Source organism: Elgaria multicarinata, chromosome 2 (assembly GCF_023053635.1).
Source record: "Elgaria multicarinata webbii isolate HBS135686 ecotype San Diego chromosome 2, rElgMul1.1.pri, whole genome shotgun sequence".
Lineage (NCBI taxonomy): Eukaryota > Metazoa > Chordata > Lepidosauria > Squamata > Anguidae > Elgaria > Elgaria multicarinata.
Genome location: NC_086172.1, coordinates 121,543,612 through 121,566,837, shown reverse-complemented (window position 1 = coordinate 121,566,837; position 23,226 = coordinate 121,543,612). Strand labels below are relative to the sequence as shown.

The window sequence follows — 23,226 nt, the reverse complement described above, 5'->3', positions numbered from 1 at the left end:
GAATTCAAGTATGACGTGGTCACTTTCCCCCAGAGTTCCCGTAACTGCCACTTTATCCACTAAGTCATCCCTATTGGTCAATAACAAGTCAAGGATTGCCGATCCTCTAGTTCCTTCCACCACTTTCTGTAGGAGAAAGTTATCACCCATACATGTCAGGAATTTCTTGGAAGGGCCGCTTTTGGCAGTAATGGTCTCCCAACAGATATCAGGGTAACTGAAGTCCCCCATCACTACTACATCACACTTCCTTGAAACACTGGCAATTTGTTTCTCAAAAGTTTCGTCCTCGTCTTCTCCTTGATTGGGTGGTCGGTAGTAGACTCCGATTATCATATTCTTTTTATTCCTAGCCCCATTTATTTTAATCCAGACGCTCTCGACGGAGCTCCCAATCTCATCCGCCTGTATTTCTGTGCAGGGATAGGTATTTTTAACATATAGTGCAACTCCACCTCCCTTTCTATTTCTTCTGTTCTTTTTGAACAAGTTATATCCTTCAATTGCTATATTCCAGTCATGGGAGTCATCCCACCAAGTTTCAGTTATACCTATCAAGTCGTATTTGCCTTCATGTAATAAGAGTTCAAGTTCATTCTGTTTGTTTCCCATGCTCTGGGCATTAGTATATAGACATCGAAGACCATGTGTTTTATCGTCTGGCTTTGTTCCTACCTTGATGCAGACACTATTTTGGGACACTGTTGGAGCTGTTCTCTGTACTGTGGTGCGTTGGCCTTCATCCATTGTTGCCTCAAAATTTACGTCTCCCACCCCCGTAAGATTCAGCTTAAAGCCCTCCTGATGAAGTTCTTCATGCTGTGGCCGAACTCATTCTTTCCAGCCCTTGTGAGGTGCAACCCATCCCTTGCCAGCAGTCCATGTTCCAAGTAGCGTAGCCCGTGGTCCCAGAATCCAAAACTCTCACAACGGCACCACCTTCGAAGCCAGTCGTTCATCCGGAGTATTTTTCTTTCCCTTTCTAATCCTCTTCCAAGAACCGGGAGGATGGATGAGAAAACTACCTGGGCCCCAAAGTTCTTCAGTTTCCTTCCCAGAACTTCAAAGTTTGAAATGATTTCTTCGTAGCTCTGCTTGGCGACATCATTTGTTCCCACATGGATGAGAAGAAAGGGGTATGTGTCCGTGGGCTTTATGAGCTTCGGTAACCCTTCAGTCACATCTCTAATCTGTACTCCAGGGAGACAGCACACCTGGCGAGTCCATGGGTCTTCACGACATACTTGGGTTTCAATCCCACGCAGCAGGGAGTCTCCCACAACGACTACTCTTCTCTTCTTCTTGGTTGACCTACCTTCTGTCTCTTGGTCACTGTTGCATGGTGTCTCCTGTACTTCCTCCTCTGCAAACTGTCCTTCAGTCTCATTCTCCAGAAGCTGAAAGCGATTGCTTAACTCCAATGGCCCCACCGGTGCAGAACGCCCTCTAATTCCTCCTCTCCTAACTGTCACTCTTTTCCAGGGAGTTTCCTCTTCATTGGCTTTCCTCCCCTCAGCATACTCCACTTCTGCTTCAGCTGGCTGTTGTTCTTCAATCTCATGTGCTTCTTGTTGCTGTTGCAGTTCCACCGTTCGGTCTAAGAACTCCTCGACTTCTCTTATTCCTTGGAGGGTGGACACTCGCTGCTCAAGTCCTCTCACTTTTTCTTCCAAAAGTGCCACCAGCTTGCACTTGTTGCAGGTATACGCCATGTTGAGCTCAGGCAGAAACACGAACATTGCACACCCTTTGCAGGTCACCACCTCTAGGGACTCCTTTCCATCCATATTGTCGATTTCTGCTTTGGTTTTTTTCCTTTTTGATTATAGTGGAATTGTCTTTGCTTTGTTGTGTCCTCTCTGAAGGTACACAACTATATGAGTATGTCTTATTGGAAAGTAATCTTTTGGGGTTTTTTTTTTTGCTTTTGTTTGGTGGTGGTTTTGTGGGGTTTTTTTCTCTTTATGTATTTCTTTTTTCCCCCCACCTTTTTATTTTTATTTTTTTATTTTTTATTTTTTATTTTTATTATTTATTTTTTAAGAGGCCTCCCCCTTAACCTCCCCTGCCGAACTCCCCCTGTCAAACTCCTGTTTGCTCTCCCTGTTCGCTCGCTCCCTGGGAATCTGGCTTACTTTTATAGCTCCTACTTGAGCTGGGCCAGCTGCTCTTCTCTGCTTCTGCTTAGCTCCAAGTCAGGAACCAGAATGAGGTCACTGAAGTGCCAACAACAATCAACAGCAATTAGGCACTGATTGCTGAGTCCAACTGACAATCAGGCCACTCCCCCTTCAGCTCCTGCAGCAACTATAAACACCGACCTCTCACTCAGCACTCAGGAGCACATGGCAAGCACACGGCCTCTTTGAATTGGCAGCCTCCTGGGTTTCCTTGAGGCTTCTCTTCTTCCCCTTTCCTTGTCTCTTCTTCCCCTACACTCCCCCTGTCAAACTCCTGTTTGCTCTTCCTGTTAGCTCGCTCCCTGTTTGCTCGCTCCCTGGGAATCTGGCTTACTTTTATAGCTCCTACTTGAGCTGGGCCAGCTGCTCTTCCCTGCTTCTGCTTAGCTCCAAGTCAGGAACCAGAACCACATAAGGAGAGAGGGGACAGCCATAGCACAAGGCTTGTTCATGTAATGCCAAGTTATGATTTGGCATTATATGGCAACAAACTGAGTGTGTTTGATAGATGATCATGAATATTGTTCTGACATAATCTACCATGTTTATATTCAGTCCAAATTACATTTAAACTGGCTTTTTTTAAAAGGTGGAACAAAATACAATTGATATTACTTTGCTTCAATTTTTTAAACCTGATTTACATTTTTTAAAAACCAATTTATTAATGTATCATTGGTTATTATCTATCCTGCTTCTATTGTTGTATGTTATTTTTCCACATACTTCATATAATTCTTTATTGTACGATCCCACGGGGAAAGGTCAGCAGCAGCAAAGCCCTGCACAATGCAGTTGTCTTTACCTGTTTGATGGCAGGCTAGAGGATGAGTCCATCTGCTTTGGAAAGCCAATCGGCTTTTGGGATAACTTTCCATGTTACTTTTCACTACGTGTGTTTTCAGAAAATAGCCAGTCAAGAACCTTCATAATGAATAATATCTAGAGATATGTAAATACTAGATAAGCTTCTAAGAACTTTGTAATGTGCATATGTTCAAAGTCCGGGACATTAGTTGAGCAAAGATGTGCAGCTCCAGTCATTTACTGTTGCTTCCCTTTATGTGTTTTAAGAATACAAGCAGAATAATGAGAAATAGCTCTTGGTGCTTTCACTTAGAGATGTCATCTCCCATGCTCAAAGACACTAGGTTGACCAGGAAATGTTGATTCTTATCCAAAAAGCAATAACATACACTTACTTTTCATTCATTTCCAAACACCAGATTTCCAGCTCCATGGAATCCCCCTATAGTGGAAAAATGAATGCTTAAACAAAAACTTTGCGAGGAAAATGCTACTGCAGTTGATTTGTAAAGAGATTTTTTTTAATGGACAGCAACTCTTTGCAAAGTTTGTCATCATCTGAACAGATCAGCTTAAATCTCATGTGGACCTGGGGTGCTTTGTAAGAAGTTGAATTTCTTAGCATCCTAAATGTGATCATAATCTAAATTTTTAGCTATAGTTTTAATCTTGTTTGCAAATAGATTAAGGATGGGTTTATTTAAATAGGAGTCAGCCTCAGCATCATTTTTGTCCCTAACTTCCTGTTACTTTCAGATGGCACACAAACCTGCCGCTGCAGTGAATAGAGTTTTCCTCATAAGTTTAGCCCCTCCTCACATGCTTCTGGTGGGCTGTTTATTTACATGAAGTATACAAAATCTTGTATTTTGTAACCATCATACAGTCCAATTTTATTACTATTTTCTTTAAAAGACCAATAATTAAGCTAAAAAGCAGATTTAAGCATAGGTAACTTTGTCATAGGCATTACTCTACAACTCCTTCTACTTCAAAGGGGCAGAACTTGTCCCGCCGAAGCTTGATCCTGAAAAGGAGATCCTAAACATGACAACAACATGGTGACTGCAGTTTCCAGAACAGTGAGGCTCCTGCTTTTATGTATACTTCTTTCCTTAAATATGTCAACAGTAATGTGTTAAAATATTGTCCTATTATATATCATATGCGTAGCATGAAGACATATAAAGCAGCTTGACATGAGTTTCCAAAAGGGGAAGATGGCAAAAGAGGACCATATTTTTGTTTACGCTTTACCTCAGAGGTTTTGAGAGATATTTCCACGCACATTGACCGCCCAACAGCAGGCAGCTGTCCTGCCAAGGCTTTTTTTGCTTCATGGGTAACTTCTGGTATATCTTTGATTGCCAAGTTGAACTGCAAAATTAAGAGTGTAGACTTTAATTTTCAGGGACTTGATTGAGAAAACTTTCCTGTGGCATCCTGCAAAAATGTATGTATTAGAGCTCAGCTTGCAGCACATTCTGTTAATTCATGATTACAGAATGAAATATTCTCTGCTTTCACATATTGCAGTTTACTAATAACTATCTTGCTTTCCTTTACCATATTACTGTAAAGCAGGAAATACACCCAACGTAAACATCCTTTTGTTTTGTTTTCTTCTTCTGTCAATTTACCACTACTCTAAAGATTTTATCAGAGCCACAAATACCTCCATAAAAGGCAATAAAGTTCTAACCAGAATCCACCATGGAGGCAGGAACCGCTCAAACATAAACTATATTTGTATAAACAATCCCAGAAAAGGACAAAGTCATACTGTATATAGTTTTTAAAAATGGGAGCATATATTAACACTTTTGCATGGACCTATTTTATATAATTTTGCTTAAGCATTTCTGAACTGAGTTTTATTTGCCTATAGCACAAAGGCCATTACAAAATATAATACTATGTCAAATATAGCCCCCTACCAAAAATACAATATGGCAAGACAAAATACCAATGAAAGCGACCACACCAATAAAAGCCAACACACCTTTATAAAAGATCTGTAACAGATCATTTCCTGCAGACAGCTTTAAAAAATATGACGGATTTTCTGTGCTGCTACTGCAAAGGTTATCTGTGATGAAATTACTATAATCTGCCAACGTCACAGATAATGTCAGCTGGGGGGGGAGGGGGCATCCTACTCTTGTCAAAAGATCTCCCAGAAAGAAGGCCCGGGGTTCCTTATACAGGGGACAATATAACAGGTAATTCACTACATCTTCTACTTTGCCAGTACCACAGATACACAACTACTTTTCTTCCAGGTATGCTGAGGGCATTGTTTGAAAATGAAGAGCAGTAAACACCTTTCTAAGGGAAACTAAGGTCAACTTTTGAAGGTACTGTTGGAAATGTTGTCCTGTCTTAAACAGAGTGAACCATGAGGGAAATGCCTGGAATTGGCTGGCATGTGCATTTTCATAGCTATTCAACTTGAAGCTTCTATCTCTGCGAACTGTTTATCCTTATGGGCTAAGATAGCTTGATCCTCTCCAAAACAGAACAGCGAAAATGATAGCTAATAATGGGCCCATACACCTTTGGCAAGTTGCTCAACAAAACACATTTTTTGCCAAATTTCCTTCCTCAGCAATCTTTTGCCACAGATAATAGAAGCCTGAGGATTCTGGCCTCAATGGATGGGAGTCCAACTTCCAATTTCAGCAGGGAGGAAGGGGCCCGTGGAGAGAGCCCCAAGAGTTCCTTCAGGACCCCATTCTAGATGCTTAAGCATTTTTTTCATCTTAAGATGACAAAACAAGTTAGGGAGTTATGGGATTGCTCAAATAAGGAGTACGGTTTACCCAATCAGAGCCTGTTGGTGACGATGATGATCGAGTGCAAATCTTTTCTCCAAGTCGGGCCTGGACAATCACCTGTACAGTCTGAAAGAGAAAAGATGCATACTAAATTTGTGAGTAATGTTACTGTAAAGCAGGGGTACAGAACCTCACGCTGAAGGGCCAAATCTGGCCCTCCGGGGGTCCACAGAGGACCCCACCGCCTTTCCCCCAACCATAGATTGTTTGGTAGTAGTTGCATAGTTGAGATGCCCCTCCTAAGGCTTAGTTACTTAAAGCAAGAGCTTTAAGCTGAGATGTGTTGGTAGTTTGTGGGTTTGGAGTTTGACCCTTTTGCATCACATCCCTCATTGGAACATGGCTTCTGAGAGCTTAGCTGAAATGCAATTTGGCCCGCAGGCGGAAAGAGATTCTACATCTCTAATGTAGAGCCTCAGTCCCCTTGTATGATACTATACTGCAAAGAGATTAAACAAAACACAGATGCAAAAGTAGTCACTTTGAATACTGCAATCTTTTTTCTAATCTTCCAGTGTGGCACTCTGGCCCATTCTTTTATCCAGAAGTCTACCACCAAAATCATTCACACCTCTTGTTGCTCTGATTATACGACCATATACTCTAACCCTACTTAAATCCCTACACTGGCTTCCTGTCTGCTCCTGGATGTACCACAAGCTCTTCTGCCTTCCCTTCAAAGCCCTTCTTCCCCTGCTCTGATTCATCTGTCTGTGACCTTTGCTTATCTAGCTCCATACCTCAGACACCCAAACAACTCCGCTCTTCCTTCCTCGCTGTCCCATATACCTAGGACATGCCTTGCAGAACACCTATGTGAAGACATTCCCTCCACCTGATTAAAATCTCTTCTCCAAACACACTTTTTCTGTGAAATGTTTGGCACAACCCTTTAAGACCACATATTCTATTCTGACTGTGCCTAAGTATGTATGACTGGCAGAAATTTATTTATTTCCCCATCTACCAGTAACTCCATCACTTCCCTTCCTCTTGTCCCTTGTGTTGAATTTTAGATTGTAAGTTCCTTCTGTATCTTTAACAGTTGTTTAGAAAAGGGAATTTCATCAGGTGTCATTTGTACGCATGCAGCACCTGGCGAAATTCCCACTTCATCACAATAGTTAAAGCTGCAAGAGCTCTGTCCTCTTTTGTATCTGGTCACTCTAGTCATCAGCATCCATACAAAAGAACCATACAGAAGGCTGGTGTATACAAAGCTGACTGCAGGAGACTACTGTGTTTTCTTAAAATTATTTTTGCATACTATAATTAGTTGGTTTTTTTAAAAAAAAAACTAATTCAATCAAAGTCAGAGTATAGAAGAAAATGATTGTTAAAAAGGCTTAACTATTGCCTGAATCATTTTTGCATGTAGTAGTAACACTGAGATAACTGCAGGGAGTTTTCAGTTTCTCAAATTGCAACATAAATGCTGAAAAATTACACTTGTAATAAATAATTACCTTCAAGGCAAAAAATTTGATGAACTTGTCCAGGTCCTTCCTATCCTGGGAACTGAGATCAGTGTCCATTGCATATGGAAATCTGAAATAGAACAGGCATAGTCTTATTTGCGTTTCAGAATTTAGAGAGCCTCTTACATTTTAAAAAAAACAATCAAAGCCAGTGAACTGCTAGGGAATAAGCGTGTATGATTTACATCAGGAGTGTTGAACTTCTTCCAGCCCGAGGGCAAATTCCATTTCGGAGGAGCTCTCAGGGGTTGAATTCCAGTGGTTGGCAGCGCTGAGGGTAAAAGGGCAGGGTCCTAAAACAACAACAACAACAACAACAACTCAAACATACTTTAGCTAAAAGCTCCTGCTGCCAATAACTAAGCCTTTGGAGATGCATGTCAACATTTTAGAAAGGGGAAAAACTGCACGAAACCTGGAAAGCTGCCAAACAATTGGTGGTTAGGGAAAGGAGGTGGTACCATCTGGGGAAGCCCAGAGGTCTGGACTGCAACCCCAGGAGGGCTGGATCTGGCCCCAGGATTGAGGTTCTGTACATTTACATTAATATACCACTAGACTTACAGAAAGCTACCAAAGAAGAGAATATATACCAGTAAAAGTTACATTTTTAACTTTGGCAAGCTATGTGTGCCTTATCAGAATCAGCTCTGTCATGACAAGAACTGGAGCAAAAAAAAAAAAGATCACATTTAATTTAAATTGCTGAACTTGCTAGAGCTAAGTAGCAGATGAGTTAGCCATTGGCTGAGTTCGGATGACACCCTAACCAACTGGGTGGTGGTGGTGGTAATAGGAACAGAATGAGAAACAACCATTGATTATTATTATTATTATTATTATTATTATTTATTTATATAGCACCATCAATGTACATTAGCGTGTCATCCAAACTCAGCCATAATGTACAATTTAAGAAAGCAACCACATTGTCAGAGCCCAACAGCAGTCTGGAAAGAAGTATCCTGGATACATTATGCCAAGCCTAGGATGTGAGAGCAATTTTTCTGCTAACCTAAGGGCTTGGAGATTAGAATAACAGTTGGCTAACTGGATTCCCTGGGGGCATATTGTACCAGTGAAATGGCTTCCCAATGGGGTGAGCAATCAGCATAGAAACCAAAAATAAGGTTGATAGTACTGCCTCTTTAAAGACAGGGCTTGTAGGGGAATCCTCCCTCAACTGCAATTCATTGGGAAGAGAGCCTTGATCTTGTCTCAGGTCAATGAGCCTATGATGGTATGGCTGATATTATGTCCTGTAATAGGGTTGCCTGCATGGATATGCAGGCAGAGCTGGTGTCTGGCATGTCACATACCTACCTACTGTAGCTATGTGCCTAGTGACGAAAACAGTCAAGTATCCACATGGAGTTAGTCTATGAAAGCATATGCTACAGTATTTATTTATTCATTTCTTTAAGATGCCACAAGATTCCCCCCTCATATATACTTCAGAATGTTTCACAAATAGTACATATGTCTGTCTGCTTACGCAAAATGAAATTTCACAAAGCATAATTTCTCCAAAATCCTGATCATGTAAACATTTTTATTTATAACATTACGAGAACACTGGAAGTAGTAAGAGAACAAGTAGCAGTAGAGTAGCCACCATGAGCATTTTAATGGAAAAGTAGGGTATAAACATAACAAATTATAATAGATATGTAAGGCATTACACAGTTCACCTCAGTGATCAACTAATGATATGGAACAGAGCTGTGCCTGACTTTCAGATTATTTCTTCTTCAGCACAGAGGACCACCTAGCATCATCACAATGGATGTTCGTAGCTATGAACTGGTCAGCAGCTCTTGGGTTCTATCCTTGGAAATGTCATCTATTCAAAGAGTCAACTTTCTTGCATACTTCATGATATTTCTTCCAATGAAAACCAACATGCAGCACTTCTCAGAACTTATGAAGTACAGAATAGCATTCTAGCACAAGAGAAGCATAAGAACGGCAGTCTAGCACAAATTCAGGTATGTTCTCTGTGATGACCTATTTAGTGTATATTTTAGGCATGTTTGTGTGTGGTGGGGTTTTTTTTTTGCATGTTGGTAATTTCTTCAGTGCTAATTCTACTCTAGCCCGTTAACTTCTTCTGCTTTTAGTGCCTCTTTTCTGAAAAACATAATAGGCATGCTGCCTATCACAAAGTAAAGTAAAACTTTGACAGGATTTTTTAAAATCCCAGTAAAAAAATCACTTCCTGAATAAATAAGCAAATGAGGGGGTACTTAAGGGATGGTAGCTACCAGCCATGTGCAGGGGAAAGGGAAACAAATACTCATTAAAATAACTAGTTACACTGATACTATGGAAGACACAACGTTGTTCTAATAATATATCTTAAACACTCTCAACAATAATGTACTCTGTGTTACTTTCTTTGGCTGCAACCCTATACTTATTTACTTGGAGTGGAGTATACCCCACTGAATGCAATGGGATTTATTTCTGAGTACAACATGTATAGGTTGTCCATTCTGGCATCTCTACTCATTTCCTCCTTGTTAAAAAATAAAATGGAAATAATGATGGTTAAGAAATGGGTAACCCTATAGTATTTTGTTGGAAAGACAAGATGAATTAATATGTAGGTCATGTCTCAGTGCAGTGATGGCAACATAGAATGTTTACAAGGTTCTAGACTACCAGCAGTACTTTGTGATGCCCAGATTATTCACTCTGAATATTTCCCCCCTTTGGTTCAGAAGTAGCTCAGTGGTAAACCATGGGCTTTATATACAGGAAGTCTAGGTTTAATACCCAATAAAAAGGAACTCAAGTACCAGACCTGTGAAAAACCTCTGCCCAACAACCTAGAAAACTCTTTCCATTTAGAACAGCCAATACTGGGCTAAAAGCAGCTGTAGTCCAATTCCAAATGAGACTATTTCATAATGTTTTCCAATTAATGTCAGCATTTCTTTTTCCAGTACAAACTCCTTGAAAGCCACAACACCTTAAGAAGGATCCTGATTAACATTCAAAATAAAAGTCAAGAACATGTGTGTGGCTCACAAATTGTTTAAGAATCTTTTGCTTATCTACCTATGTTTTCAGAGGAGCAGCTGCCTTGGCAACAATTGCATCATCATCTCCCAAGAGAAACAGGGAGCACTAGACAGAGTTCCAAGTTAGGTGTTGACACTTTCAGGAAAAACAATTCTCCTTAAGTTCTGGTCCTGCCAAATCTACTGTATGCCACCTCACTATTAGCCTTTCTTGAGCCCAGAGAATTACTGAGCTCATCATGGCCCCATTAAAGATAAAGTTATGAGGCCTCCTGGTTGGTGTCCAGATGAGCGAGTACCTGGGAGCCCAAAGTAAGCTGTTCTGATCTTCCTGAAGGAAAAATAGGATAAACATAAGAAACAAAACATAACTTTTTTCACCAACACAAGAGAAAAACTGACTATAAAATACAAGTGAGACTTGCAACAAAAAGTTGCAGCATGGAGTGTTCCTGTACAGGTTTCCTGTCATGCAATAATTGTTCCATCCTGCAAAATTACTACATTTTCCCTCTCACCTGGTTTTCTGTCCACACCACACCCCAGTCAGTATTCTGCAGATGCTGAACACAGGCACTGAACAATCATTTCCCATTGGGCTGGTTTTGGCAATTGGGGGGGGGGGGGAGGGAGAGGGAACTGCACTGTTGAGCTTAAGATTTCAGTGGAGTTCAGCATGTTTACATTTGTGTTAGAATGTAGCCCTATCAGTTAGAAAAGTCTCACATTACTTCAGCCTCATTGTTGATTGAAAGATTTAGAAATGTCTCAAGATCAAAAATCCATGTGATCATATCACATGATTAGGACAAGGTAAAGACTGGCAGCATGACCCTGAAATGCCTACATGAGGTAATAACAGTCAGTGAAAATGTGTTCTGTGTTGTTAGAACTATTTGGACACTGGTGCTTTAAATTATTAACATTTCAAACACCATTGCAGTCAAGATTATCAGCATTGCTATAAATAAAAATCCATTTGGACATGTTCAAACATTAAAAGCAGATATGTTACAGATATACTCAAGTTCCACATCACACCATTGCAGCTGGACTTAAACCTAAGGTTGTTGCACTTATGTCATATTTTAATGACATCATTTTAAAATTTATTTGGGAACTTGAAAGTCTAACATGTCTTGTAAGTGGCCTAGAGCTGGGCCTCAACACTCAGGCAGGAATATAAGAGTGCAGGTGGTCCTTCAGATAGCTTTAAAGGTCAGTTAAGGCTTTAAAGGTTAATACCAGCACCTTAAATTTGGGCTCAGAAATTACTAGTCAGCCAATGTAACTAATACAGAATAGGTGTAATATAATCAAAATGCCTAGCTCCTACAAAGCTTCCAAAACCATCATTATGTAGAGCATACTATAGTAATCCAGTCTGGATATGACCAATGCATGTGTCACCAAGGCAAGATCGGTCTTCTCCAGATAAGGCTAGTTTGTGAACCAGGCAAAGCTGGTAAAAAGCACTCCACAGAAAGCACTGAATCCAGGAGTACTCCCAAGTTATGTGCTTAGCCCTTTAAGGGGAGGGCAACCCCATGCAGGACAAGTTGTACATGACCAGATTTCCAAACCTGCAACACTTCTGTCTTGTCTGGTTTAATTTTCAGTTTGTTTGCCCTCATTCATCCCTAAACTGATCCAAAATGCCTCTTCAAGATTTCCACCAAGATTAAAAGGGGGAAAAGAGAGGTAAAGCTGTGCATCATGTGCATACTGATGATACTTCAGCCCACACCTCTGGATGACTTCATCCAACAGTTTCATGTCGACATTAAAAAGTATGGAGGACAAAATAGAACACCGAGACAGCACAAAGGTCAATGGCTAATAGGAGGAACAGAAGGCCCCAACATGATGTTCTGGACCCTACCCAGGTTGAAAGCTGGAATGGATCTAAATCATTCATGTCCTCCAAGACCACCTATTTAATCGAGGTTTTCTTTTCAGAGCAAAAAAAGTGGGTACTGAAATGTTTATGCCTGGAAAGAAGCAGTCTTCATGACCAGATTTACCTTACTATATCAGTGCTCCATGCATTACCCTGAGATCCACTGTTGGTCCCCCTTACCTACATCCCCAGATCCTTACTTTAATCCAGCCCATTCGAAACCTGTGTAAATGTGGGTGTATCTGAGGTGCAAGAGGAAATTTATTACCTGTAGGGGGAAGACTGAGGTGATGGTTCGGGGTCTCATTCCGGGGAAGAGCCCAGAGGCTGTCCTAGCCCCTCTGCATGGCCAACCACAGGTGGGGCTTCGAGAAATCTTGATTCAAAGTGCGAGAAAGGGCCTCTTCCTCTGGATCTTTTCTATTTTCAGAGGGTGGAGGGGGCAATGTCTTCTGTGGAGAGGTCTTCCCAATAACCCAACGAAGAGACCCTAACTCCAAGGAAGCCCAGTCTAGAGAGCTACCCAGCACTCGCCTCCGTTCTCAGCGGGTGGAATTTCGATGCTGCCCAGTTCCGGCGTGGGTCGAAGCTTTTCGCAGTCCAGTCTCGGGAGAGAGGGGTCCCAACTCTTAGTCGCCCGTTTCTACCAGGGAAACAAACAACGGCCGCTCGGGGGAGGGTGAATGTAGTGGCGGTGGGCTTTAGCCCTTAGGCTAAAGGCCAGCACTCGGGCCCTGCTCCCGGCAGCGTCTCTCCCGAGCGCTTGGTCCTGCCAAGGGAGAGGGGGTGGAAATGCCCGTGGTTGGCTCACGAACGGGGACTCCGGCTGTGGCGCGCTGTCGAGGAAGGCCCTGAGCGAGCGAGGCCTGCACCCGAAGGAAGGGAACCCACTCTGTCTGCCCTGCGACCTGCCTCCCCGACAGAAGCCGCAGCGGGTCGGAGGCGCCTCAAGACCGCGGCCTCCCCCAGCCTCCCGCGGCTGCTGCCGTCACCGCCGCCATTCCTGCTGTTTGTTTTCATCCGCTTCGCACAAGCAAGGCAGCCGGCTGTTCATCCACCGCAGCACTTTCCACACGAAAGAGGTCCCACTAACTAACCTTCCTTTCCCCTCCCAGCGGAGACGTGCTTCCCCACCCCCGGAAGCAGGCTAGGCCTCAGCCCGTAATAGTGGTGGCAGAGGAGCCTGAAGGGAAATCTCAGCTCCAAGACAAGGGGGGAACCCGTCTTGGGAGGAATCTGCGTTTGGGAAAGAGCAGGCTGGGCGCCACGAGAGGGGACCGAAGCTCCGCCTCGCTGTGGAGGGACGCTGGGACCGGCTCCCTTGCGCCGCAGGGGTAAATCTGGGGCTCGGAGAGGGAGGTGAACACGTAGCGTTTTGATTCCCACGCCGCGAAACAGGGTCGAAGTTTGTCCCCCGGCTCTTCCTTTCAGTCGCCCGTCCCCGATTGTAGTAGCTCCTGTGAAACGCACCCGCCCCCCTTCTCCCGACATTCCCAGGTGACTCCTAAGCAGACCCCTCACGTCTGCTCCTCACCCCCAACAGTTCCTCTACTGTGGTTGCGAGATGCTTCGTTTAAAGGATCTTCCTGCACTGGGGATGCCGTTAGCTCATCCCTGTTCTACGGTCTCTCATTTTTAAGGTAATTTCCAGAAAGGCAGCCGCCTTTTGCAAGAAAGGCAACAGAGTTTTGTGGTATCCTAAACAGCTTTTGCCATAATAAATATAGTAGTCTTTATGGTGTTACAGGACACTCTGTCATTTTGAAATGTTAACCTGCCTATCTTAATATCGTTCTCCCAGTTTTCCCTCCTCGAGGAGCTTCTCTTATTCCCCTAATAAACTTGCTGCCATCTAGCATTAGGGGGGTCGCAGTAATGGATCATATATGGCATAGCTATCTTCAAATATATAGATTACATATTACATACAACATCCCAAAGAAATATTTAATATTGAAGTTGGGAATATCACGCTTTTTATTAAGCTTAAAATAGATTTAATTTGTTTCCAAGTGAAACTGTTGACAAGCTTTTAAAGCACAGTGATTAAAATTCAGTAGGACCATCAGGGGCTAGAAACATGGTTTAGGATCTTACTTACATGCTACCAATTGGCTATTTCTGAAGTAAGGTGAATACCTTTCCCATAGTGCACAAGTTGGGAATCCAGGGACTCTGCAGTGTGCTTGGACAGCGTAAGGCTATTGTATTCCCCTGCTCCCCAAAAGATAGAGCTCAGTTAAGTGGGCTCTGTGTGCATTACAAGACAGAACAAGACATACTTATACATTAATATGCCTGAGGTATGCCTCACACTTTCCATCTATTCCCCTCAAAATGTTGTTCTGGGTATTAAGAACACACCAGTTACAATATATTGTGAGTTTAACAATTACCTGCTTCAGATCAGAAGGAACTTTCTAAGTAGATATACAGCCTTGTCCTTTACTGTTACAAAGTAATTACCCATTTGTCAACTTTCATTACTTTTGTGTTAGCATTTGTCTTTAATGGTAGTGACTTGGTAGCAGAAGCCTGTGCTTGTGCTGGAAACTTTCCTAGCAATTGGTGTATTTATAGGTAACGCACAGTTGTTGTCATACAGTTTTTGTAGGCCCTTTCCTTCAGCCCACACCTTACTTGCGGAGAAACTTGGCATTAGACTCAAGGGCAAGCAGGATATTGGGAAGAGGGTGGTCATCACTTGGAAGTGGGGGCCTCTTTTTCAGGATCAGATTAGGGTGAAAACTTGTACCAGTTTGAAGAAGGTAACATTTTTCCAATATAATCTGTTATTCATCCACAGGATGAGTGAAGGGACAAACTAAGAATCAGTAGCCACAACAGTTGTGTTTGGATTTTTCTGTGCCTTCACATTTTTCTCTTGATTATTTTTTTGCATTATTGCTGATTAAGATATTGGGCTACATCCAGCATTGTGTGAGCAAATGCTCACTTGCACAGTGGAATTTTCCTGTCCTTTTCCTTCCTGTAGCCCCCATGTACTTTCAAAATCTTCTCCAGAGAGTCCACCAACCCTCTGACACAGATTTTTAGGGGGAGCCGCAAGGAGAAGGCGGAATTAATTTGCTGATAGACACAATTGGATTTTATCAGTTATATGGTATTGCATGATCTCTGCTGCACAGTAATGGGCAGTCATGTGATTGAGCAAATTAAGAGTTTAAAGTACTTGGATATCATTTTCTCTTCCCAGAATACTTAGAAAACTGTGTTTACATTAAAACTGGAAGCTGTCAATACATTGCAAGAAGTCTTATGATCTTATTACCAGCATGTAATGTTTTCAAAGCCAAGTGCATGTACAAATGCTTTATGAGGTAGAACTCTGGGAGCTATATAACATTAATGATCTTTAGGTCATAATGCAAAACAAATGTTTAAGCACCTTATTAAGTCTACCTTGTGACTGGGGAAGGCAATGGCAAACCACCCTGCTACAAAGTCTGCCAAGAAAACGTCAGCGAAAGCAGGCGTCCCTCTAGGAGTCAGCAATGACTCAAGTGCTTGCATGAGAGGTTCCTCCTTTCCTAAGTCTACCTACACATACTTTTACTGGTCTATCAGAATAAGTTTGGTTTCCTTTGAGTTACATCTAGGGCAAAGTATTTGTTCCCAATATTTATCTCAAACTACAGCTTTCAGAGAATTGTTTTAATGAAAAACCTGCAGAAAGGATAAGCCTTGCTAACTACTCTTGTATGGTATAATTAATTGCCTAGTATAATTAATTGCCTCCATCAGTGTTTTTTTTTTAGAGGACCAATTAACACTTTTTGAGTATACAGCGAAAGAACTAATAAGATATATTGGGCTGGTTCACATGACATGACAGGCCACCATGGGTTATTTAACCTAGTGGAGTGCAGCTGCCATTTTGCATATCCAGCCCTAAGACTATATCATGGGTTGTGTGGGGGTTCTTTAACCCTTACACAACCCACTCTCGTGGAGGTTGTATATGAAAAACGGCACCCGTGGTGTCACACCTTGTCAGGGGTTAAATAACCTACAACAAGCCATGCCATGTTGTGTGAACCAGTACACTGTATGATACTAATGTCTGAGAAGGGATTAACAATCAAACCTTGTCCGCATGTTCTGAAAGCAACCTATGCGAATATGAAATGTAAATTAGATACAGGAAAGAGCAAGTAATGCAGCTTAGGTTTTCACTTTTGGGCACTTTCCAGCAATTGAATCCAAAAGAACAGATTTTCTAGTGTAGATATAACTGTAGCCTTACAGGTTATATCTGCCAGCAAAGTGGCCCTTCTGTTGTCATTTGATTAGACTCCTACTTACCTCCTTTCTATTCCAATTACAGGGGGACATTGGCAGACATGGGGAAAAATCAGGATAGCAAGAAATAGTACTTAACTTTGTTGAAACTTTGATTTTGCACGATTGGAACTCCCTTTGGTTCCAAGAACAACAACTACTCTCAGTGTTGACAGACTTGTTTAATAATGGAAGAGAGCAGTTGGGTGGTGCCTCTCTGTTTATGTAACATGAACTTATAGGTGCATAGTTCCATTACATGTATTCATTAATTGAACAACCCTAGACTTCCTAGAGTTTTAGATTTTATTTGCGCTGAAAGAAAGAAAAAGCTGTCCTGGGAAACTTGAGGGAGTTCACAGTTTATGGATATGAATTTCAACAAAGTAACTCACAGTTTTTCAGTGCTGCATGTTTCTAAGAATAACACCAACTTAAGTATTGATTCACACCCTCATGCCTAGTACACTTCAATTAATTTTATACACCGACACAGAAAAGAGAAACAAACTTTCCTAGACTTGCTTAACAGGTTCAGAGAGAGAACATAAACATGGCACTAATTGCTTGTGGAATGTGCTCTACAATTGCATGGTTGTATATGACCCTAGGTCAATAGTAATTGTGCATTCTTGTACTGTGAATTATGTCCCATGGCACTGTGCAAAATTATACATAGTTTCAAAAATTTTCCATTATAACTTTGCCAGAACTGTGACCATGATTCATTGAACCTTTGGATGAAATTAATAAAAGGATCCCATGGAGATCTCATTTCCATCTTTCCAGTAAAGCTTTATCTAGTAGGGTTCAGGAATGTTAATAGAACTGTGGGAATGTTTATTCTATTTCTCTTACATTTTGTGAATTGCATGTTCAGTCTCACATCAACTAGAGTTAGTATGTACTAAAACCAGAGTATATATTTATAATTTCATTTTGAAATCCTATTCACAAATAGTGCCACTTTAAGCCAACAGGTATAGCTGTGCTTAACTGAACTAAGATGAAGATGGCAGTAGTAAAATATTTTCCTCTATATACTAAATTTCCTTATTTTGGCTCTTATGCAGGTGAGTACAGAGATCAACCCATCATGGCTGTTCCCATAGCAGTTCTTGATTGTGATCTCTTGCTCTATGGTCGTGGACATAGGACACTTGACCGCTTCAAGTTGGAGGATGTCACTGATGAGTATCTACTGTCTATGTATGGCTTCCCACGTCAATTCTTTTACTTTCTGGTGGATCTTCTGGGTGCCAACCTTTCTCGTCCTACCCAACGATCCAGGGCCATTAGCCCAGAGACACAAATTCTTGCTGCATTAGGATTTTACACTTCTGGCTCGTTCCAGACTCGCATGGGAGATGCCATTGGCATTAGTCAGGCTTCTATGAGCCGTTGCGTTGCCAATGTTACTGAGGCCCTGGTGGAGAGGGCCTCTCAGTTCATTCATTTCCCAGAGGATGAAGTTTCAGTGCAACATTTGAAAGATGACTTTTATGGACTAGCAGGTATGCCAGGGGTTCTAGGACTGGTTGACTGCAACCATGTAGCCATAAAGGCGCCCAATGCTGAGGACTTGTCATATGTGAATCGAAAGGGTCTTCATTCCTTAAACTGCCTGATGGTGTGTGATGCCAGAGGAATGTTACTATGTGCAGAAACACACTGGCCAGGCAGCATGCAGGACTATACTGTGCTGCAACAGTCAGCCCTCAGGAACCAGTTTGAAGCTGGGATGCACAAAGATGGCTGGCTACTTGGTAAGTTCATTCTGATGGCTGACCTCTCTGAAAGTCTGTTCTGGTGGAATTTCTGTTTAGTTCACTGACATGTAAGATAACATACTTATGTCACATAATTCCCTAGACCTTAGTGCTCTCTCTATGAAGATTAAACAAACAAAGGTTGAACAAATAAACCTTTAACTCTGTTCCCTTTGTTGGGGGGGATGACTTCAGATGGATGTCCAATGTTACTCTCAGCTACTGGAGATCAAACTAGAATTTTCTGTTCCTATTTGATTTGTGAACTCTCATTTTTGTGTTTGACAGGTGATAGTTCTTTTTTTCTTCGCTCTTGGCTAATGACCCCACTCCATATCCCTGAGACACCTGCAGAGCACAGATATAACATGGCACATTCAGCGACTCATAATGTCATTGAGCGATCGTTCAGGACAATTCGATCCCGGTTCCGTTGTCTGGATGGGTCGAAGGGCACATTGCAATATTCTCCAGAGAAAGCCAGCCACATCATCCTGGCTTGCTGTGTGCTTCATAACATCTCTCTGGAGCATGGACTGGATGTATGGTCATCTCCAACAACAGGACAGATGGAACAGCCAGAGGAAGAATATGAGCATAAAGAATCAATTGACTCTGAAGCTTATCGGGTTCGTCAGGAATTATTGCTCACTCATTTTAGCTAATATAATGAGACATACCAAGTTGGATTTAAGAATAAACATGGAAACAAACATGGTAGATCCTGGTTTCCCTTAAAATTTCAGCAAAAGAAAGCAATGGGGATGAGATTATTATATTTTGAACTAATAGAGTATCTTAGTTTCATTGTGCATGCTGCAACTGAGTCCATGAATTCTCAGTATTTCAGTACATTCTTCTTTTTAATGTTCTGACTTATTGGTGGATAGTTTATCAAGGACACATATGATAACAGAGAATATGATTGTCCTGATAAAATGTTATATGTTAAAGCATTGCAAAGTGCCATAAAAAGCATCTTGTGTACAGGGTAATCAGGTTCTAAACAACTGAGTTTAGATTGCTACCTGAAATTTATTGCAGACTTGACTTGTACACTGTGATAAATTATATAAGTATTCCTTTTTTCTGCTACATAATTTAGCACTCTTGTCTGGCCTTATTAATCCAGCAGCACCTGCAATTGTGAATGGGAATAGTATAGCGTCCTTTGTTTCATGGACAAAATTATAATGTTTGTGCCAAAGTATATTAGATTTCTCAAAGGGTATATGAAAGTATTTACAAATCCAAAAGTGAAAGGGGAGCCCCAAATATCTTTTAATAAGGAACATTAATGTGAGATGGTAAATATAGGCAAATGAGTTCATATCTGGTTGCATCAGTTTAGAAAGTTATGAAAACAACATGGATTTAAACTCATCAATCTCCCATAGCAAAGGAGAGATCCTTTATATGAACACAAACATCTAGAACTTTAAAAAGAAATGCAGGAGTAGCAACAGAAGAATGGGGTAGAAACGGAGGGAGGAACGTGCAATTATTCCAGTTACACATGCTTAGACTTAGTTTTGGGAATGTATTGGACTGGGTGTTGAACCAAAGGATTCATGAGAAACGTGTTTAAAACAGTGATTACACAAACAGGGAAATTCAAGCATAATCTAAAATTTAGCATCAATATTTTCCTTATTGTAAAGAGCTTAACTCAGACTAGAACCCCCTGAACCTCTGGGCCCTGGTAAAGTGTGCCCTATTTAAAATTACATTTCTATACCCTTTTCCTGAAAAGCACTCAAGGTGGTTTACAACTTAAAACAATGGTTTGTTATTTACAACATATTATTCACATTGTTACAATACTAGACTTGCTTAACGTGCTGAGACTTGAGGAGATAAATACCAAAGCAGGATGCAAGTACATCGTACTTGCTGTCTTAAGACATTTGAGTTCCAGGTTGTAAGCCTAAACAAACGAAGCATAATTACATATTTCTAATGGAATGAATATAGAAGGAATAGGGGGTATTGTATCAACTTTAAAGACTTTGGAGAAGATTCCATATTAGACACTTAATAAAATAATATACTTTTGCCCTGTGTTGTTGATATATTGGAACAGGGAAGGGAAGAACAAGTTGGTGGTCCAATTAAGACATGGTAAAATGTCCATCATTAAATGGAAGTGTTTAGGTTTACTTTTCTTATTCTACTGTGCTCTAGCTTGAACCTCCACTCAGGGAAATTGGGGAGGGGGGAATTTTGATTCCTGGGGAGCTGTATCCTCCCCCCTCACAGTACTTGACAGGTGGCAAAACAGTATTAAAATTAACAAATAAAAATAGCATCAATAAACCTATAAATATAATATTGTCTAAGTTCAAAACTTCACACCTCCCCACAAAGTCTAGATGTGTCACAATGACTCGCAGTCTTTAGCCTTACTCATGGTAATCCAGGGACAAAAGGCATATTGCATGGGCCCCTGCATTCTTTATACACAGACACATTGCACCCCATGAGGTACATGTTAGTTGATGTTAGATCACTGAGTGTCAGATGTGTTGGGGAAGCAGGCAGGATTGTGTCAAATTATCCCAAAATACAGCTTGTTTATTTTGTCCCATAGAATACAATGGAGCTATTGAGGACTGAGCCAGTTACTAGTCTGTCCCCCTCATCTGCACAACTCTGCTCTGGGTGTTCTTTCTTGATCATGATAGCTAGAGTGATCTGTTTTATTTGAATACTGCCTAGAGTTGATGTTTTTAACTTATTTTGTCATTTTATGGTGTTTTATTGTAAGCTATCCTGACACTGCATTTGAAGGCTGCAGTCTAAGTAAAGAATAAATAGAATGTGACAGACTAGCAAATGTCTGTTGTTATTATTATAACAGGCAGGGAAGAAAATAATTTTACAAAATATTTTACAAAATATTGTAAAAACACCATGGAGCAAGGTAAAAGATATTGTACACCTGGAGAGTTGTAGAAAAGGATAACCAAAGAGAACAAGGTGCTGGAGAATCTTCCATGCGAGAAAAGGCTACAATGTTTGGGGCTTTATAGTTTGGGATGGGGGAAGGAAGTAATGGACAACAATAAAAAATATGCATGTTGCAGAGTAAATGGATAGAAGTTTCTCTCAACACTGGAACCCAGGACCATCCAGTCAAATTGATTGGCAGGAGATTCAGGACAGACTAAAGGCACTACTTTATTCAACGCATAATTAATTTGTGGGATTCACTGCTGCAAGGTGTGATAATGGCCAGTAGTTTTAAAGGGAAATGGAGTACACTCAATGGAGTACGCTGCTGAATAATACCAATTGCTATGGAGCAACAGTGGGTGAGGGATATTGCCTTGCTGATCTTCCCTGAGGTATCTACTTGGCTTGGCCACTGTGCAAAATGGCGTTGTATCCAATGTTAGTCTAACTTTAGTCTAATCAATTTGAATGGTTCTACCCTAAGGAGGAATAACATTAAATACACCTCAGGATCCTGGACTAAATGGACCTTTAGTCTGATCCAGCAGGGCTCCTTTTACATTCATGGCAGCATCCTATAGAGATTTCTCTCTCTCTCTCACACACACACACACACACACACACACACACACACACGTCAAAGATGCTGGGGACATATTCTGTCCCACCCCCACCCCATCACAGCAGTTTCCTGCCAGTACTCTCAGGGGTGAGCAGCAGTCACTGTTGTGTATGACAGAAAGTAAAGGGGTATATTCTGGAAGATCACTGAAGTGCAGGCTAAACCTGATGTGTATCTGGTGTCTCCACTTTCTTTGGAGGGTGAAGTTTCCTGACTGCAGCCTATTTATTTTGTCCCATAGGACTCAATGGACATACCTTCCTATCTGTATTAACATGTCCTAGTTTGCATTTCTTAGGGTGCAGTCCTATTGTTTATGCCCTTGATACTCAAAAGTCTCCGAACTTAGAGGCATATGAATATCCAAAGCAGAGCAGGAGCTGCACTGCTCTTCCGGCACAGTATTTTAACTAGATGGGCATTTTCATGTATCTAGCTGAGGCATCGTGGAGGGGGAGAGTCAGAAGCAGGAGATCGCTGAGGATAGATTGTATCCCTGCTTTCCCAGTCCCCTCCCTGCCCACTAGTACCTGCTCCAAACCCTTCTCTCCACGCTGGGGTTTGCAGTGTTGGAGAGGCAACCTGCTTGGTTCTTTCCACACTGGCTGTGAGGAGGAGGACAGCTCGGAGTCCTGGGTCCGAGCCCTGTCTCTGGCCTTGGATCTAGGGATCCAAAAAATCCTATGGCCCCACAGATGCTGTCTAGGGGCCATAGGACTGCTGTCCTCGTCACACCAGACCCTACTGAATGACCAAGTTTCAGAAAACTGGGAACCAACTATTACACAGAAGAGAAGAAAAATTCTGAAGGCATTTGCAGAAAAATTGATTCCATATTCCCAAATTAATTTTACAAGACATGTAAAGTAATTGTGTTATTGTACATGTTTGCCATAACTATATTTTTAAACATGTAATAATGCTAGGAGGATGTGCTGCTGAAACATTGAATGAATGTACCACCTGTCAGTTTATCATTCTACTATTTAAACAACTCTGCTAATATATGTTGAACTCAGAAACCAGACTATGGCCATAGCTAGACCTAAGGTTTATCCCTGGATCATCCAGGGGTCAAACCTGTTCATCTAGGTGTCACACAGGGGATCCAGTGCTCAGGCAGGGTCAAACCCTGGATGATCCCAGGATAAACCTTAGGTCTAGCTGTGGCCTAAGGCAAAACTGATTAAGACTGAGAAGGCCTATGAAACTCAGTCATCTGCATATATAACAGATTGTTCCTTAAGCAGGTGGTGTAGGATCTTAATTAAACACCCATCCTTAATTATATTTGTGTTGTAATGATGATCCTGGTGAGATCATGGCAGAGCTGTCAATGATTGTGAGTGC

At 41.5% G+C, this 23,226-nt stretch overlaps 2 protein-coding genes across 7 annotated transcripts in view; one reads left to right on the top strand and one right to left on the bottom strand.

Moving 5' to 3' along the window:
* The window catches only part of ATG13 (autophagy related 13), a 36,572-nt gene extending 23,152 nt beyond the window's left edge, over positions 1 to 13,420 (bottom strand). For 3 of the 5 annotated variants that reach the window (XM_063117475.1, XM_063117478.1, XM_063117476.1), the window contains exons 1-5: positions 12,497 to 13,418; positions 7,291 to 7,372; positions 5,810 to 5,890; positions 4,245 to 4,364; positions 3,383 to 3,429 (exon numbers count right to left, since the gene is read on the bottom strand). In XM_063117475.1, the coding sequence (XP_062973545.1) occupies positions 3,383 to 3,429; positions 4,245 to 4,364; positions 5,810 to 5,890; positions 7,291 to 7,359 (317 nt within the window). In that variant the 5' untranslated portion in view covers positions 7,360 to 7,372; positions 12,497 to 13,418. Of the gene's footprint in view, positions 1 to 3,382; positions 3,430 to 4,244; positions 4,365 to 5,809; positions 5,891 to 7,290; positions 7,373 to 12,496 lie in introns of all 5 variants that reach the window. The other 2 variants (XM_063117477.1, XM_063117479.1) reach the window with 2 other exon arrangements.
* A 72-nt stretch (positions 13,421 to 13,492) lies between these two features.
* HARBI1 (harbinger transposase derived 1) lies at positions 13,493 to 19,019 on the top strand. 2 transcript variants are annotated; one of them, XM_063118830.1, is made up of 3 exons: positions 13,493 to 13,562; positions 17,604 to 18,296; positions 18,588 to 19,019. In XM_063118830.1, the coding sequence occupies exons 2-3, from the start codon at positions 17,627 to 17,629 to the stop codon at positions 18,962 to 18,964; spliced, it is 1,047 nt and encodes a 348-aa protein (XP_062974900.1). In that variant the 5' UTR covers positions 13,493 to 13,562; positions 17,604 to 17,626; the 3' UTR covers positions 18,965 to 19,019. The 2 variants fall into 2 exon arrangements, with proteins under 2 accessions (XP_062974900.1, XP_062974901.1); XM_063118831.1 differs by lacking the exon at positions 13,493 to 13,562 and adding an exon at positions 13,569 to 13,868.
* The last annotated feature ends 4,207 nt before the right edge of the window (positions 19,020 to 23,226 follow it).

What these genes read in the sequence shown, in the direction of transcription:
- HARBI1 (XM_063118830.1), top strand. Translation starts at nt 17,627, where the DNA reads ATGGCTGTTCCCATAGCAGTTCTTGATTGTGATCTCTTGCTCTATGGT. An exon ending in CAAAGATGGCTGGCTACTTG is followed by an intron (nt 18,297 to 18,587) that starts GTAAGTTCATTC and finishes TGTGTTTGACAG; the next exon opens with GTGATAGTTCTTTTTTTCTT.